The sequence below is a fragment of the Cupressus sempervirens genome, chromosome 11 (genome assembly GCF_028749045.1).
Source record: "Cupressus sempervirens isolate cs-2001-9-10 chromosome 11, ASM2874904v1, whole genome shotgun sequence".
Taxonomy (NCBI): domain Eukaryota; kingdom Viridiplantae; phylum Streptophyta; class Pinopsida; order Cupressales; family Cupressaceae; genus Cupressus; species Cupressus sempervirens.
In genome coordinates this window covers 163748888-163767843 of record NC_143128.1, presented here as the reverse complement: position 1 = coordinate 163767843, position 18956 = coordinate 163748888, and the positions used below count along the sequence as shown (strand labels likewise).

The following is an 18956-nucleotide window of genomic DNA, read 5'->3' as shown; positions in this document are numbered from 1 at the left end:
AACTTATTTGTTGTTCCAGAGACCAGTGTTTTGACTTCTACACCTCCACTTCCTGTTTAGATTTCATCTATTGCACAAAATTACTCTTTAGCATTGACTACCATTGTAGCTCTAGTCATTGAGCCACCTATTGCAATTGTTGAGGATATACCGGAGGACACACATCTCTTCTCAGATGACAGTTTCAACACACATGTTATCTCACCTCCATTGGAGATTCCATTTCAAGATTCTCATGCATTCTCCTTTGAACACTAGCTAGGACTTCTAACATCACCTTACATTCAGGGGTTTCACCCTCCTTGTTCATTGTCTTTATTTCTTTCAGATTGAAGCCACATTGGTATGTTCATCGACATAGGAGTTTTTTTATTCTTGCGGGGGCGAGGGGCTCTCGAGTCTCAAGCGTCTATCATGGGGGGTTTCATTGTACTTATGGTCTTAAGAGAGTCTCTTGAGATATTTAGTTTGTGCATCATTTTCTATCTCTTTTTGGAGTAGGGTTTTTCCCACTAGGTTCTTTCTATTCTCTGTTTTATAGAGATTTGGTTATGATTGGCTACCTCATCAAGCCTTGTTGTTGAAACCCAAGTTTTTCTTTCACCATTGTAGTTTCCTTATTTTTTCCTACATTGTTTGTAGTTGCATTGTTGATCATCTTAAGGGGGGGTGTTAGAGTAAATAGTTAATTTCATTTCATTTATTAAATTATCTTTACTCCCTTCTTAAAATTTCCCTTTATGTACTTATATTTTCTGTAATGCCCCGCCCGGAGATCCTTGGAAACAAGGATTCAAATCAAGCCAAGATATTTTTTTTTTACAAGTATGAATGCACAAGACAACATCATACAGGGATCATAAAGATTGCAATGGAAGACTTCAACACAATCCCGGCAACCAATGAATCTCCGAACGCCACTACCAAACTGACACACACAACCAAAGCCAACAACGACAACGCACATGATGAGGGCACAAGAAACAACCGCTCATCAACAAACACCAAGCTAGGGTAAAATGTAGAATCTCAAAATTTGGCTAAGCCTGAAATCTTGAAGCCCTGAAAATTGGCTAAGTCTGGATTTCTGAAGCCCTGAAATTTCCTAGAATCCATAACTTATCTCTGAGAGGTCTGAAACCTATCTCAAACGATTTGTCGCATATATTAAAATATATCTTAAGTATAAGGAACTTATACTTAAACGATATATTTTAAACCTCGAAGGACTACAACAGAAACCCAAAAACTGAATTTCAAAAGAAACCTCCTGAATTCAAAATGCAACAACATAGGCTCGAAGAACGCCCAAAAGGGTATCCAAAACCACTCTCAAAAAGATCGGATCATGAAGAAAAGTGCCCGCTGATGGCACGTGCAGGTTTTTCACAAAAATCGTGCGACACTTTTTACTAAGGGAGGGCAACACTTCTCCCTTACTGAGTGCGACACTTCTCAAGAAGGCGTGCGATACTGGAAAAGTATCGCGCGACATTTCTCATAAAGCCGTGTGACACTCTTCCAGTGTCGTACAACACTTCTTCAGTAATGCGTGCGACACTTTATAGTATCGTACGACATTATTTCTATGGGCATGCGATACTTTATCAATGTCGCACAATGCTGAACAAATGTTGCCCATAGAAAGTAAAAACACTTCCAAAACTCAAAAACGGGGAAAAACCAACAAAAGAACCTCCACACCGAGGAGTACTGGATCCATAAAGGCTCAAGGAATGAACACTCGAGTGCAAGAACAACACAGAAAGAAGAACACCAAACCATCTAAACTACAGCAGCAAAGAACACACTGAAAATAAACATCGCAGAGAACAAAAGCAACCTCGCAATGTACATAAATACATCTCAGGAACAAAACAACCAAACTAAGTACATGGTTCCTCCCAACCGTCAATAGCATCATAAGACCATCGTGGGTCCTAGCCATCCCCCGCGCGTAACATCCCAAGCCACCGACCAGATCGTCAGTACTGTCGTAATAGGGATGTCACTACTAAAACATGCAACAATATAAGCTAAGGAAATCTAACATGCTAGTAGTAAAAGCATAAGATAATCCTACAGTAGATAACATCACCTATCACATGCAAAATGGCAGTAAGCAACAGATATACTACTAAATCAAATAACATCATCTAATCATATGCCAAACATCATAATAAGGGTATGCGTCAAATAAACTAACATCATCTAAACATGATATACAAGCATCCCAATGAAAGCATAGATAACAAGAAAGCATACTCCAGAACCCGAAGTACCAAGTGAAAACATCCAGCAACGGTCACACTAGGACAAAGATCGTCTCTGTACAACGATCCCTAGCAGTGGCGAAGGTAGCTATACCTCCCAACCACGTGGCACCTGTGGGTCCACACCTGCCGTGCTGATGGAGATAATGATCCAACCACAAACACACAAAAAACACAACATCCATGGCTAACACTCACGCCAGACAGTATGATGGCTACAACCAAGAACCTAAGACAATGCAAGGAGTACAAGTCCTGGTCAGACACTCAAAAGGCTACTAAGTAGGGGCTGACATCATGGAGAGTCGTTTGGCATCGACAAGCCCAAGCTCGGATCATGCGTTTCAACTCCTCAATGGAGGGCCCCACACACACATTTTATTATCTTAAGTTTTATTATCAGTCACACATTTTCTTTAATTATCACTTATTTAAAACTTCCTCTGCCAACCCTATAGGACTAAGGTCACCAAGCTGCGAGATAGAAGCCCCCTCCATATGCTACCCTACCATACCCAAGCTCATCCTACGACAAGTGCCTGTGGGCATGCATACTCCCATCCCAACCCTAATGATCATAACTTCCGGAAATACCACGGAAGATCGAGCCTCGCAAGTCACTCGACAAATGTACGCGGACGTACTCGTGTATGGCGCACCACCATCACGAAGATCATAACACAAGGACAGGAATGAGAACACAATGCAAAGAAAACACCCAACTGAAAGCAACACAGGAAGGATGGATTCTACATGAATCCCAAGCCAATAAAATCATACATCATGAAATCACTCAACCGGCCTCAATCCGAGAGTATGGATTCTACACGAATCCCAATGATGTAACAAGACCAAACATTGTGAACTCACTCAACCGGCCTCAATCTGAGAGTATAGATTCTACACGAATCCTAGCGTTCATGAACAAAAGCAAAGGTCTAAAAGAAACAATAACAAGTATAACATCACTCAACCGAACACAATGTCGAGAGTACGGACGCAACACGCATCCCAATGTAACATAAAAGTGCAAAAGTGGTCTGACTCATATCCAAACGGATCATCCAAGTCCACAACCCACATTGTGCCAAGAAAACTCGAGAAAACATGGCGGCACGCAAAACGAGGTAAAAATCTCAAATTTTGGAAAAACTTCAACATTAAAACCCATTTGGCCTTTGGGTTCAAAAACCCCCAAAAATCCAAAAATAAATGGAATCGGACATCGTATGCAAAAACGGCCAGCATAACAGCGTAAAATCTCAAACCCTCATCCCAAAAAACAAGAAAATGTTCATACCCGCCCAACCGGGTAGAACTAACATACAGAAACGGAGGGGAACACTAGTTCTCAGCCTCCAAACAAACGGCTACCAAAAACAGAAGCTGAAACGGAGCAGAAACAATAAAAACGAGAAAGCCCTACCTCACAGCCAAAAGAGCAAAACGAGAATCTGAACCATAAAATAAATATCTCGCAAAAGTAGCTGAAAATCGCGGCAATCCAAGGTTTCCCCGAGCTGGATCCAACGAGCCCAACCTCGTGACGATCCCATGCCCGTAGCTCCCACAACGAACAAAACAGTAAATCCTCATGAAGAGGATTTTGGGTTTTACTCTCCAACTTTCCAATTCAAAAGTGAGAAGTCCAGAATTAAATTCCTTTTTGGATATTTATTCACTTTTCAGGTGAATAATTGATTAGGGTATTTAACCAGCCAATCCAGTTAAACTCCGAATCGACCCAAACGAAAACAGGTTATTCCTATAAATAGGAATTCATCTATGGCAAAGCTGCCAGAAATTAAAATAAATCAATTAAAAAACCCAAAAACCCAAAAACACATAAATCTCTTCAACAACTTTCGCGACAATGCGAACCTCAAAAATGCACAGACACGCTTACTGGTCTAATCACATAATGCAAATGAGTTTTGGTTTAATAATCACCGAAAGGTTTAAATTAAACATTTAATTAAGGATACGTCGACCATACAAAGGCGACATTGGTAAAATATAAATGGCTGAATCACTAACTCCAAGTGCCACTGCCAGGGATATAAATTCTGCACACTAAACAACACGATCAAGTGCAATTGCATATAATAACATAGCCGAAGCAATAAATGTATTAAATCACCTAATTTAACCATTTATTTAATTATATTAAAATAATCTAGTTACATCACTCACGTTCGCAAAAGGCATAGCAACGCAGGAATGAAGTAGATAACCATAACGTTAAATCCATCACATAACAAAATCAGAGGTATGTCCAAATACCAGATAACCAGATAACATCATAAAACAAACTGTCATCTCAAAATGGCATCATCATGCAATATGATTAACTGAACAACATGGTAGTATAACATCTATGATACTGGAAATAAAAGTGTAACATTTGACCCTCAGGTCATCTCAAATGTAAAACATAACATGAGTAACAAATATCTCTCTAATCAGAAATATAACAAGGTAGATGTTCGCAGCACATAACCAAAGAATCCAACCAGAATAATCCATTTCTAATCATTAATGCATTTAATAAGGCACTTAAAACACATAAACGAACACAGTCATAAACATGACTAATCACTGCTACAGGAACCTAGTCCAGTGTAGCATGGTAATAGTACACAGTGCAATCTCTGCACACATCTCAGGGTAACCATAGAACAACCTCATGATACCACATCAATCCTGGTAACCATTGGCACAAACCTCAATGAACCAAAAATCACATCATAATCTCAATGATCAGTCAAAAGCATAATCAACGCAATTGATAAAGAAACATAAATCCAAACACCTCAACGGTGTAGACCACTCAGGGTCACAATCATGATCCATCACAACAAAAGATCATCAAGGTTGCATCCCTTAGGACGACTTACAAAAGTCAAATGGGAGAGGCACTACATTTTCATTTAATAATTAATTAGTAAATATTAAATATCATTTACCTCTTAGGGTTCCCCTTTTAGGTTTTTGGTCTCCTATAAGTATTGATCAATTGTAAATTTCATCTTCTTCTTTCAATCTGATAATATAATTTGCATATTCTCAGAGCCAAACCCTTGCCTCTTCTTTGTCTTTTCTTCTTTGTGACAGAATTTTGAATGCAAGTGTTATTCGGGTTTTGTGGATTTGTGTTGCTCAAATCCTTCAATTTCATTTAGATGTTTTGTGATGGTTAGTTCTTTTTAATGTCTTGTTACAATTGTATTGAAACTTAAATTGCTTATTTTAAAATATTTGGCTGAAATCTCTCAACTATGTCAATAGACTCTTGGTCTATTGGTGAAGTTGAAAGATTCCTACTAAACCCACCACATATAACTCTTGCCAAGTATAAGACTTCAACATCTAAAAAAGACGAGACTAAAATGGTTGGTGAATCGCACCAAGGAGACGCTTCTTTTTTCCTAAAAATTTGTTTACACAACAAGATCAACTTCGCTAAATTTATGGCTGCATAGCCACTACGAAATATAACTACTATATGTATTTCTTTTCTTTAATCAATAAATTCATAAAATGGTCACATCTAAGTGCATATTTTCAAGTTGAATTTTCAAGTTTTCAACTGTATGACTAAAGATTTAGTCCTTTAACTCTCAACTAAATAGGTTCAGCTTAAAGTCTATCTCCTTCAATAAAAAATTTAAAACCCCAAAAAAATGTCCAACATCCTCCCCAGCATTTAGGTCATTGGGGAAACCGTTCCATTCACAATCAGTTGTCCCGTAATACAAAAGCAACGAAAAGGCTTAAAAGCAAAGAAAGTTCAGCTCCTCGAAAAAGCCTGCCATCATTACTCACCAGCTTAATCCATCAGGGGCCTTTGCAAAAATAGTGCTCACTATTAGTCTTCTTGATTGCAGTGCCCACAACTATGAACCTGGAGGTTAGTGCTTAAAAGTTTTGAATTTCAGCTAGTCTATGCATAGTAAACACCAAACAGCCTCTTAAAGTTGAGTATTTATTATAAGAATAATAAAAACCTGTGCAGTGGGACCTCGTGCCATCTACACCTTGATCAGTAACTAGGCTTTTCTATTCTTTGATCCTGATTTTACTTTATAACATTATTATACAATTTAGAGCTTTATTTCCTCATCCCTTTTTCCTCTCTAATAATGAACAAGATTTAGCAGGAACATTTTAAATTTTAATGAGGTCCATTTTGGCTCGGTTGCTTATGATGTTTGCCCGGGTCATGCTTCTGTTGTCACCCCTCATTTTTGGCTGCAGTAGAGCTTTCTTTGTTATTCTTATACATTCCAGTATCAAAAAGCTTGAATCAAAAACTTCTTGAAACACAAATGTTAGGATTGATTTATTGATTTGAGATTAAACATGGCTACTAAACTTGCAAACAGAAGAATTATAGGATCTAAATTAAATGGGCTCCAAAAAATTGAACAAATGCCAAAGCTAGACTTGAGTGAAGAAACTAGAAGTAACTATTATTTAAGTATGCAAACTTTCTTGTACTCCAGACTATAGGAAGTGACACGGATATGGCAAATCAGAAAATCTTCTTCATATTCATTTAAGTTCTTTTTTGAGTCGTTGAAACAGACTCACAATCATACTTTAACAACGCATGTATAGAAGCCTAAAATGATCTTACGAGATGTAAGATCTCAGGCCAATATAGAAGTTAGATCTTCATAAACAGTCTTAATGTTGGGTCTATCAGATACAGGGTGGATGCACTTAAGAGCAATAGATAGCATATCATCCATTCCTTTTGGAGGAGCTTGAACCCCTTCAGTCACCAAGAGAGCCGGATCAAAACACTCAGCTCCTCGTCCTTCAGTTGCTAATAGCCTCACCCAATCTGTAAGATCAACTAGCCCCATATCACCTGATATGATGTCACCTGCACTCCTTCCTGTCAAAATCTCCAACAGTATCACCCCAAAAGCATACATGTCAGCCTTGCATGAGGGGCTTGGTTTCTTTGCAGAGGCCAGTTCTGGAGCCCGGTATCCCAGGACGCCTGCATTTAGTAACTGCTCTGTTGTTCCTGTTTGCGTCATCAGCCGATGCAGACCATAATCAGAAAGTCGCCCAGTCAGATCAGGGCCATCTAGCAAGATGTTTGCTGCTTTGAGATTGCCATGAGGCAAGAATCTCTCACAATGCAGATAGTTTAAACCCCGCACAATATCTACAGCAATTTTTAGACGCTGACCCCAAGACAAGGGTGAAATTGTCCTACCAGATCTGTCTGAAAATGAAACAAAAGCAAATATGAATGTTATGATGAGTTCATCAAAAAGAGTACATTTGTACAGACTCCACAGATTTTGTCTCTATATTCATGACCATATTCCAATGTAAGTTTAGTTTTCATAAATCTTCAAAATAGTCTTCTATATTCTGACAACTCTATGACAGTCAATTAACTCTATTTTGTCCAGATCACCTTCAAACTCCAGCACTTATTTTCCAAAAGCAAACTAATTTTTGACGGCTGCATATATTAAGAGGTACAAGCAGTAAGCATAAGCACAAAGCTTTTACCAATTTTTATAAGGAACTTGAATGCCATTGTTTGGAAAATCTCTGTACAGAAGAAATGAACATTACTTCACTGGAGAAGGTCCAATCAAAAACATTTGCCTAGATTGTGAAGGCATATGTGGTACAAGATGCGTAAAATAGAACAGGCAATGCAGTCTGCATTAATGTATTTGCTGCATATTGACTGTTTTAATGTAGTTTGAGTCAAAATGGTGCTCGTCCCCCATTTACATATCCAAGCATTTACACAGAGACTGTAACATTCAAATCATTGACTACACAGTAACCATAGAAATGAAAGCACTAGGAAAAATTTATGGCAAGTGCTAATGAAAATGAGAGAACCATTTAGATGGCCACCCTTGACTATGTTTCTGTAAGATCAACCAGGGCTATTATGTTTGTTATCTGTTGTGATCGGAATCCTTGAACAAACCAAAATGCATAAACCTGAACCCATGTACCATCCATGGGGTCAATAAAAGAAAAACTGGGAATGCTCACATGTACATGCAGAATTGCACAATTCGGAGAAGAAAGCTCCAACAGTCTAAAATAATCAAGCACTTTTCAAAATACGATTCCATCAAAATACATATAGTCTATATAGACAACATCAGCAACTGTGATCAGGATAATAGACATCAACACAAAACCAAATATTAGTGGGCATTATTGTATGCCACGTACATTTGAAATTGAAGTTGAAACATCAAAGTTAAGAACATTCTGTTACAGCATCTTATGGACTGCACTAATTCTTGGAGATCATGCTGTGATCCATTGCGTACCAGATAAGTTTCTAGAAAAAACACAGGTAGATTTGGATAAAACATGTACATTCATATGCATGCACACAGGTCTACCAGGTACAAGAGAAGCACAAAATTGAGGATTAATATGATATGTTCAACATAGGATGCAAAAGTCTCAAAATGGATAACTGGATTATATCAGAGGCCCAACACAGGATGCAAGAGTCTCAAGATAGCTAAAGGTTAGCCTGGTGCAGGGAGGAAGTAAAAATATTGTAGATATATCAAAGAAAAAGAAATATCATTCAAGGGAAATTCAACAGTACATTGACAAAGAAATCACAGCCTAACTTGTATAAATAGATAATAAAATCACATGCTAGTTTCAGCAACAAAGCATCATGTTTTAATGCACAATCTTTTGTAGGAATTATTTTTAAAGCTGGTTTAAGGGGACAAGCACCGTATTTCAAAGAGAAAGAAGAATGGGCTATAGTAAACTCATGGAATGTCATTTTAAAGTAAATGAGCATATAGATTTGAGAAAAGCAATAATATCCACTGCTAATTGATAAGATGACCATGCACATAGATGGAAGTGACGAGAATAAATCTATTAAAACCAATGAAGTTTTGCGAAACAATCTTGGGGAGGCTTTATGAAATTTGAATGACTCATCTTCAATGCACTCCTCTATTTATCCATAAACCAATAGTTTCATAAAGACCAGAATTAAACTGAGCAGTGAGCACCAATAATGCTTCTCACATCTGACCTGTTTAGAGTGTTATAATCCTTGTTTGACCATTACCTTTTTCAGAGGTTGCAAATTCAGGATTTAATTAGTTGAGAAGAGATTCTATCATTCTACCAAAGTTGAGATAGAACAATTCATTAAAGCTACCAGGTGCCATAGATGGCACACCACCATACCACCAAAGCAGTAGCATGCAGCTGATTTAACATTTGATATATTATTTTCAAGAAATTTGAAGATATTTTTAAAATTGAATCATATTTTCTCACAAGCACACAGGAAAATGCATACATAGAGATGCTTAAACACAACGCACGCTCATACAAGGCACATTCTCACACATAAGCACATGCCTACGCAAGCACAGGCATCTTTATTTCTCATTCATAAGTAAGAATATTGATCTATTTTCCATGTCGGAATAAATTAGGTCATTATCTCACAAGGATGCAACTTTGTCACTGCTCTGCAAGTTGATTTGGAGCTCCATATGGTTTGTCTGGTAGAATCGGGATGGCTGTCTGGCCATGAGATTGAATAAAACTCTCTTTTTATAAGCAAGGTTTTAAAGCAAATACTCATACTCGATCCAATCCATCCCTCCGCACAAATGTGTTTTTATATTAATCAAGCTACTCAATTTCCTTGATCTTGTTGTGTCTCGTTGTTCCTTGTTCAAACTATTGTCAACCATTGCTACTTGACAGTTTTGCTGTCTTTCACATTATCTTGTTCTCCCCATTCACCAATGTGTGGCATTGATGTTGAATACGATCACTTTAATTAAAGTGCTAAACTTGGGAATAAATTGAAAACAAGCTCGGGTTCTGAATTGGCATACATCAGTACATAGTACATGGAATCAGCAGATGGCACAAGGGCTAGTTTTGTCACTGACTCAAGTTAGGCTCTTGTCAAAATAACCACAGCAAAGACAAAGATTTTCCGAGATACCATACAAATAGGCAAATATATGCAAAAGAAAACTTGGACAACTGACAACAAACCAACCATCCACAAGGCAAGTAGCTGCAATTGTCACCTTGGAATAACCTTACCCTGAATATGAAGCAATGAAGCATAATAAACTATACCAATTGTAGAGGCAGACCCTAAATCCTCTCTTCATTACTCTTGGAGTCTTGAGCGTTCAAACTTCAAAAGCTAAACTTGCATTTACCATGTGTATCAATTTCTACAATCCAGAAATTCAGTAGCAAGAAATCAAAATAAAACTCATCTCTACCCTGCAATTCTGTTGAAGGCCAGTATCTCTAGTAGTTTAGTTTGCAGTAAGAATCTGAAGTTCAGATTGGCCATAACTTGCTTTTATAAAGAGTAGGAGTTATAAAAGTCGACATTGCTGGAACTTAAACATGGCTCAATTTCATTTCTGTTGGCACTATGTTTCGAAATATCTAGTTTCAATGCCCATCAATCATTTTTCTTCATTGGTATTCAAATATCTGGTGTAAGCTCAAGTAATACTTATTTGTATCTTGGCATACCTTGACAAGGATTATAGGCCAATCTAATATATGATCCCCTAAATTGCAACCATCTTGAGTGGAGATTAGTAAAAGGTGTGCATCTACTTGCTTGATTGACAAGATACAGATGAGACCGCCATTGTGTCAAGAAACCAAAAGACAACTATGGCCCATAGTTGACCAACAGTTTTCAAGATTGAGATATAATCTCTACTGTAGTTGAATTACTTAAACCAGATCCACATAGATGCTTCTTTAATATTGTTCAAAAACATATGTCGTTGTATCTTGCAACTGATGAGACATTGATTGTGCTTTGAGACCTTTATTTAATAATATATTATTTTAAACTAGAGATCCTTCAAGTACTACCAAAGAAACCAAACAAGATGTGTGTTCCTTATTCAGTAATATGTTTAAGCAATTTTATGAAATTAAAATTACACACAGTCCTTCATACAGTACAATAAACCTAAATAATTATAGTACATCTCAATGCACAGGCAACATGAGAAATTCAAAGCATTGAAGCAAAGAAACGTAACAAGCAATAGAAATAGTCATATGTTATAACCAACAGTTTCAAATGGCCAGGGATTAAAATTCTGTTCATTTCCTTGAGGGCCTGAAGGCTATGGAGAAGTTGAACAAATTTGACTTCCAAATGATATAGTCCTTCAGGGTTGCTCCTGATGTAAACTTAACTGCCTTAAGAATGTTAACACTTCCAAAATGGTCGACAATGCCATACAGATACTACCCAACTGATCGTCCATAAAAAAACCACATTGCAGATATGAACTTTATGAAAAAGACAAATTTGTAAGGGGTAAGAAACTAAGAATAAACAATTTAAAGAATTAAGTTCAACACTCTTCTCCCACAAAGCAAAGAAACATTCATAAAGAGCTATGGTTATCAGCATATAAATATGGGAGTATGTCTTACCATACATATGACTTGCTAGACTGCCTGAAGCCACAAAATCAGATAGAATTAAGAAACTAAGAATAAACAATTTAAAGAATTAAGTTCAACACTCTACTCCCACAAAGCAAAGAAACATTCATAAAGAGCTATAGTTATCAGGATATAAATATGGGAGGATCTCTTACCATACATATGACTTGCTAGACTGCCTGAAGCCACAAAATCAGATAGAATTAGCTTTTCATGCTCACTAGGTCCCCAATAATATCCTCTCAAAGAGATTATATTTGGATGTTTTATGTTACCAAATTTCTTTGCCTCCCTTGTGAAATCTTTTCTGCACTTTGCCAAGCCTTCCCTCAGCCATTTCACTCTCAGCAAATGGCCATTGTCAAGTGTTGCTTTGTAAGAAGTGCCATGGCTGCTTCTACCCAGAACCTCAGCAGGTGCACGTGACAGCTCCTCAGCTGTTAAACCCAAATGCTGATCCAGAATATAGAGGTCCCCTGCCAAGCGATCTGGTGACCGGACCTTCAATATAACAGGATGGTCAGGTGTGAATGAATCTTCAGACCGTGGAGATGATGAGAAGTGACTATTGGAACCAGGTGAGGACCACTTAATCTTTGGTGGAGAAAGAGCCGAACCAATTAGCTTTGCAGAGTCCACACCTTCTAATTTAACATCTGAAGCCCACCGTAAAGCTGGTTCAGAAGAGAATGCCTTCCGTGCAGAAACTGGAGATTCTTTTTTGGAAGCAATGTGGTCATCAACAGAAAAGCTTACTGATGCAGGTTCTGTCATATCAGCACTCTTGAAAGAGTCAAAATACCGAGCAGAGGAGGTGCTACCCTTACTGTCGTCTGCTCGAGTAACTTGCTTATTATGTTCAGGATGTTCCAGGAGGTCCTGAGAATTTGAAACTCTTCTATGGTGCAAGAAAAGAGCTAGAGTAATGAGAATTGCAGCACCAGCAGCACACCCTCCAATGATCAAAGCCTTATGAAGGGGCTTAAGGCCTTTAGCATGGCTTCTATTGAACTCTCTGTTTGGAACACCATTAGAAGGAGAAGCAATATGAGGATAAATTAATTGAGCATTGCCGGGATGAAAGGATAACTCAGGGAACCTTCTCAAATTCTGAGGAACTATTCCTTCTAAATTATTGAGGGAAAGATTTAGTCCTTTCAAGCTGTTTGGAAGATTAGGAGGTATGTGCCCTGCCAAATGATTAACAGAGAGATCGAGGTATGACAAATTACCGAGCTTGCTTATTTCAGATGGTATTGATCCTAGGAAATTGTTTCCATGGAGATCTAGTTCCCCGAGGCTTTCCAAGAAGCCAATATCTGCAGGAATGGAGCCATTCAATTGGTTGCTTGAAAGATCCAGTGAATCTAGTCGTGAATATTGTAAATATGGTGTATATGAAAATGATGATGCTGGACTGACAGGGAGCATTTTCTGCAGTGGAATAGTTCCTGTGAAATGATTGCTAGCCAAGTGTAAAACTGCCAACGTAGATGAACTAAAAAGGCTAGTCAGAAGTAATCCATTTAGATGATTGAAGCTAAGGTCAAGCACATTAAGCTTGGGATATGTTCCAAGTATGAATGGGAGGGGACCAACTAATGCATTGTGTGAGAGATTTAGATGAGTCAGTCTCAGAAACTGAGATGTTTCATTGGGTATTGATCCCGAAATCTGATTAAGGCTCAAATCAAGGACTTGCATAGAATTTCCCCAGGTCTGCATCACAGTTAAGTCTCCGGTAAACTCATTATTACTTAGATCCATCACTGCACAAGTCCCTGTTTTGCTGGGCAGCGAACCAGAGAGAGAATTTGATGAAATATTTAGAATTCTCAGAGTGGTTGATGTAATTACACCAAGTGGGCCTGCAAAAGAAAAGGAAAAATTATATGGCCAACAGAATATTTCAGTGAAAGCATGTGTCATATGCCATGTGCCATTCTTAGATCCCTTAACCAAGAGAAACTTCAGGGTGCAGAAATTCATTAAAAAACTAAGCTCGTAATGTACACTAATGAGGAAGCAGTACCCAATTAGCAAATAAAAAGATTAAAGTGCATGCATTGAGAATACACGCTGGAAACTAAATGCATATTTAAAATATGCCTTATTCCATCATAATCAGTCCAAATCCCAAAACTGAACATCTAAACAGATCAATAGACAGGAAAATACAATGTTAATGCTGTGGAAAGATATGTCTTCGTACAAGGGCAGTATAATGGCTGACTAGTACATTACCTGAAAGATTGTTGCAGCTAAGATCCAATTCAACTAAGACCGAAGAATCTTGTGCCAAAAGTGTAAATGGTACAAAGCCAGAAAATTGGTTATTGCTCAAGCGCAAAACCTCAAGTGCATAAACAAAATGAAAAGCAGGAAGTTCCCCAGTAAGCTGATTGCTACTTATATCTAGAACCTTTAGGCTGTCAAACAAAGGTATGCTATCATCAGATTGTAACAGTCCAGTAAATCTATTGTGGCTGAGATTCAAATACCGGAGTGACTGTGTTAAGCTGGCTATGATTTGCATTTTCCAAGGAAGCTGTCCTGAAAACAAGTTGCAGCTCAGATCAATGTACTCTGCACTCATTAAAAGCATTAAAGAACTTTCAACATGTCCAGATAGCTGATTTTGATGGAAATCCAAGTTCTTCAAATTCAAAAACTTCTCCAAACCCGCGGGAATGCCTCCACTAAGATTGTTCAATGATAAGTTGAGAGACACTAAATGCTGCAAGTTTGACATAGTAGTTGGTATCTGCCCATTCAATGAATTTCGGCTCAAATCAAGATTTAGAAGTGAGCTCATTGCACCCACCGAATTGGGAATCACTCCGGTAAATTTGTTGCCAGCAAAAGACAAATTCTGAAGATTTTGCAAGCTACCAATTTCCCCTGGTATAGACCCATAAAACAAATTGTCAGATAGATCAATATATTGAATAGATCCTAAAGTCCCCAATTCTCCAGAGAGATTCCCTGTAAGAGAATTATTAAACAGTGACAAATTCTGCAGCCTCTTAAGCTTGCTGAAAATTCCAATCTTAATCTCTCCTGCAATATTCAGTGAGCTGAGATCAATTCTAGTGATGAACCCATCACTGCACACAACTCCGTACCATGATGTTGGACAGCCGTTCAAGGCCACAGACTTTTCATCCCACGAGTGAACATGCCCCAAAGGATCCTTGCGGATACCTTTTTTAAATTCAAGAAGCACCAGTGCATCCTCTGAAAGGACTTGAGCTATCCCAAGCCCAAAGCAGAAAACAAAAGCCGCAATCCCCAGTAGTGTTAAAGTATTCATGCTGTCCAGTATCACAGATACCTGACAATTTTTCACATTTACAGCATTGGAAGGCCAACTTGACCTTAAATATTAGCAGGACGACCAACAAAATTTGTGATCAAGGCCCAGTTAAAAATGACGCTATATTGGATTTTTGGCCATTAGCAGGAACCTCCTACCATTAAAGATAGTTCAAATCATAGGGATCACATGCCTGTCAGTACTTACTGTATTTCCCCTGCTGGAGAGTTTTTCCCCAGCCAACGATTAAACTTGAGTTTCAAAAGAAGCCCGATTTAGCCTTTGAGCCCTCAACCCACACTCAACTCAGAATCATTTCCTACATAAATATAAGCTCGCTGTGATTCAATGAATATTGCAAACTAGCCAGTCACAATGTGATTGGTGAAAGACGATACTGTATTTCCCCTACTGCCAAATTTCTCCCCAGCCAAGCTTTTAACTTGAGTTACCCAATAAGCCGTGTTTAGCCTTTGAGACCTAAGCCTCTCAAAATCAAATTATGCATATAAATAGAGCCTCGCCACTAATATAACTTAGTGAGAATGCAAACTAACCAGTAAAAATGTAATTGGTCAAAGACAATACTAAGCAGTCAAATGTACTTAGTTTGAGGCATTCTTTTACGTGCAGCTGAGCTGGGCATCTTCATAAATATTCTGGTACAACATCCTGGCCAAACACTCTCTGTACACTCACCAGTAACATCCTACCCAACTACTACTCGTTATAAAGCTCGGAACATGATAAAACAGTTTCAACGCCCCTAGTGCACCATACATGGTTGTAACTGGGTGATTTTCCTAGTTCGGAAACCCGAAGGAGAATTCATAAACTTCTCTCCCAAAGATATTCTCGTGGAAAAGTTTCTGGATTTGTAAAGCCAGCTATTGTTTCCTCAACAAATTTCTAACTCGCCAGCTTCTGGTAACAATGCAAACACTTCAACCCTCAAAGCTGGCCAAATACCGGATATCACAGGCCTGGAGCTCAAAAATGCTCTTTTCCCAGCAAATCATACTTCTAAAATTTGAAACAACTTATTTTGGACTTTCAGGACTTGAAATAAGTATCGATTTGGAGGAACTCCACACTATTTGAATTATGTGCTCTCGAAACATTTTTTTTTCAGAGAAAGCGATGAAAATTTACCTTGATTTTCTTGTCCATTTCGTCTCTTAACACGCATATTCCATAAATAATTGCAATAGCCAATCTTCTAGAATTAATTCTCACTGTTCTTTGCATACTTTGCCTCAAAGACTCTTTATCCAAATGCGTGTCGACTTTCGTATAACTTTCGTTTCAAATCCTTAATGCACACATTTCCGGACTCAAAATGCTTAAGATATCTGCTGTTTTAATCAAAATCGCTCCATCCTTCACACCACTTGCTCTTCAAATGCTTCTTTCAAAAAAATCATAAAAATGCATACATTCCAGATATAACCAACTGGAAATACATACAGTCAACTGTGTCCTCGTTATTCTTCCCACTTTTTCTGGTCCTAAACACTCCCTTTCACGGAAATAATGGGGACTTTGTTTCGGACACGAACAATATCTGTTGTTCTACAATAAATCCTCATTCTTCTTCCCAACATTTGCTCTCAAATACTGGCTTCTGAGAAACAGGAAAAACACATTCATTTCAGACGCCAACAACTTTAAAACTCTGCTATCTCAAACCAGAACCAAACTATTATTTCCAATATTTACTCTTAAAACATTTATTACACGGCTTTCTTATATGAGAAGTCTGAAATATCGCATAAAATGAACACTATTCTTTACATCACTAGCGTTCAAGCACGAGTTTCAGATATAAATCAAAATGCATATATTTTCCCGACATAAAAAGCAATATTCTTACTAAAACCTTACCATTCTTCACTCCATTTGCTCTCAAACAGTTCTTTCAGGCAAGCAACTAAAATGCACATATTCCAACAGGAACAACTTTAACTAATCTCATTTTCTACTCTAAAGCCCCGTCATTCTTCACTTCATTATTCAACTCAACATCCATCCATTTCCAGATTTTAAAAAAAGCACTAAAGCGTACCTTAAAAAGCCAAATTCCGTATGGAAAGCGATTGAAAACTGTCACTGGAAACAGCTCTTTAATGGCAGACGAGACGTGACTGCCACCATTGCAGAGCCACAGCTGCAATCCACTCCAGATCTTCCAAACATTTAAAACAAATAAAACTAGGGTTTCATATTCCAGTCCACTGTTATTATTTCTAGTACCTCAACTGTTGTGCATGCAGAAAGGAAATAAAAATAATTTTTATTTTATTTTATTTTTGGGTCTGCAAAATCCTCAGAGGTTTTGCCAATTGAATATTGCAAAGCATATGCATGGGATACCGTAGACAGTCGCTGACAAAATAATTCCGATTAAAATAATTGCCGTCAAGTGACTTACCGACTAAAATAATTGCCGCCAAGTGATTTACCGATTAAAATAAGAAACCTCATTTATTGTTGTACTTGAATCCTTTGGAACTTTCGCCAAAGTGGACATTATGAATTATGAATAGTTGGTAATCCAGGTAAATGTGGACCCCAAAAAATATTAAATAACTATGATGAGAATGTTAAATTTCTCCTTAATAACGTGCAAATACAAACAAAGGTAATAATTGGAAATGGATTGAGAAACTTCATTTGCCTTAAAAAGTTCCAATTGGCTTTTGTACCACCTTTTTAATGAGCTTAGTTTGTTCCCTTGCTCTCCATATTGATGGTCTTTTACGTATATTTGAGTTTTTTATGATGGTTGGTCAGCATGTGCAAAGTGGACCTTATGGAGTAGTGTAAGTAGGACCTAACAAACTTATTGCTCACATTATGAGTATGTAGAGAAAAGCAAGGATGCAATGAATAGCCCCATTGAAAAGGAACTCTCCTTGGAGTTGGGCAAAAGAACAATAAATAGAGGCAAGGGATTTTGGTGAAAGATTAATAGGTGAATTCCAAACAAAATTAATATTGCAAGGAGGGTTAAAAAACTAAAGGTGGTATTAAAAATATTAAGTGTAATGTTGTATATATAAATTATAAATTTTGATGGTGTGGATGTCCTTCAGTCTTTGGCTCTAAGCTGAAGAGGTTTCAGGTATGAGTGGGCTCATATCGGATTCCTAAAAAGTCTATGTGGTGGCCTTCACTGGTTGGTAGCTCACAGGCTTTGTGCTTCGCTCGGCTACCTCGCAAGTCTAAACCCTCCACATATATATATATATATATATATATATATGAAAAATTATTATTATTCAATTAATGAGTTTATATTATTCATTGTGGTTAAGGAAAGAGAGTAATGTTTCCACTTGTTTTTTCACATTAATTCAGATTTTGGGAACCCCTTAACTTATGTTTATATTATAGTTTGTGCAAAGTTTTCTATTAAATTAAATTAATATTTATTCATTTCTTTTTTCTTATTATTTTTGTTGTTTTTTTCCAATGGTATTTTTTCTTTTCATTGTTCAAATGAAAATATTTTGGCAATGGTTCAAATGGAAAGAAGGATTTACTCATTATTATGAAACTGGTGTATGCCCTTTTTAAATTTGTATTCATGTACTAGACTGTAGGTTTTCTTCTTCATTCTTTCCTACTAGTGCCTACTTGAATGGAGTCTTTGTAATCTTTATTTTATTAACATAATATGACTTATAAAGGGAAAAAAGGGAGACAGGATAAAGGGAAAGAGAAAGAACCGATGGAGTCGGAGGAGGGGGGAAGAGCGGGGAGGAGGAGGTTGGGAAGGTTAGCAAAATCTAATGCTAAAAGGAAATTGAAAGAAGGGGCCTTGCTAGAGGAGGAGACAGATTTGGAAGACACGGGCCTTCCCA

The 18956-nt window shown here is 37.6% G+C and overlaps 1 protein-coding gene across 1 annotated transcript; it reads right to left on the bottom strand.

Annotated features, from left to right (window-relative positions):
• Nucleotides 1-6800: 6800 nt before the first annotated feature.
• Nucleotides 6801-17095, bottom strand: GHR1 (Leucine-rich receptor-like protein kinase family protein). Its single transcript, XM_089809510.1, has 4 exons — nucleotides 16975-17095; nucleotides 14019-16714; nucleotides 11930-13642; nucleotides 6801-7515 (listed from the first exon to the last, which is right to left on the bottom strand). The coding sequence occupies exons 2-4, from the start codon at nucleotides 15085-15087 to the stop codon at nucleotides 6926-6928; spliced, it is 3372 nt and encodes a 1123-aa protein (XP_089665636.1). The 5' UTR covers nucleotides 15088-16714; nucleotides 16975-17095; the 3' UTR covers nucleotides 6801-6925.
• Between the last annotated feature and the right edge of the window lie 1861 nt (nucleotides 17096-18956).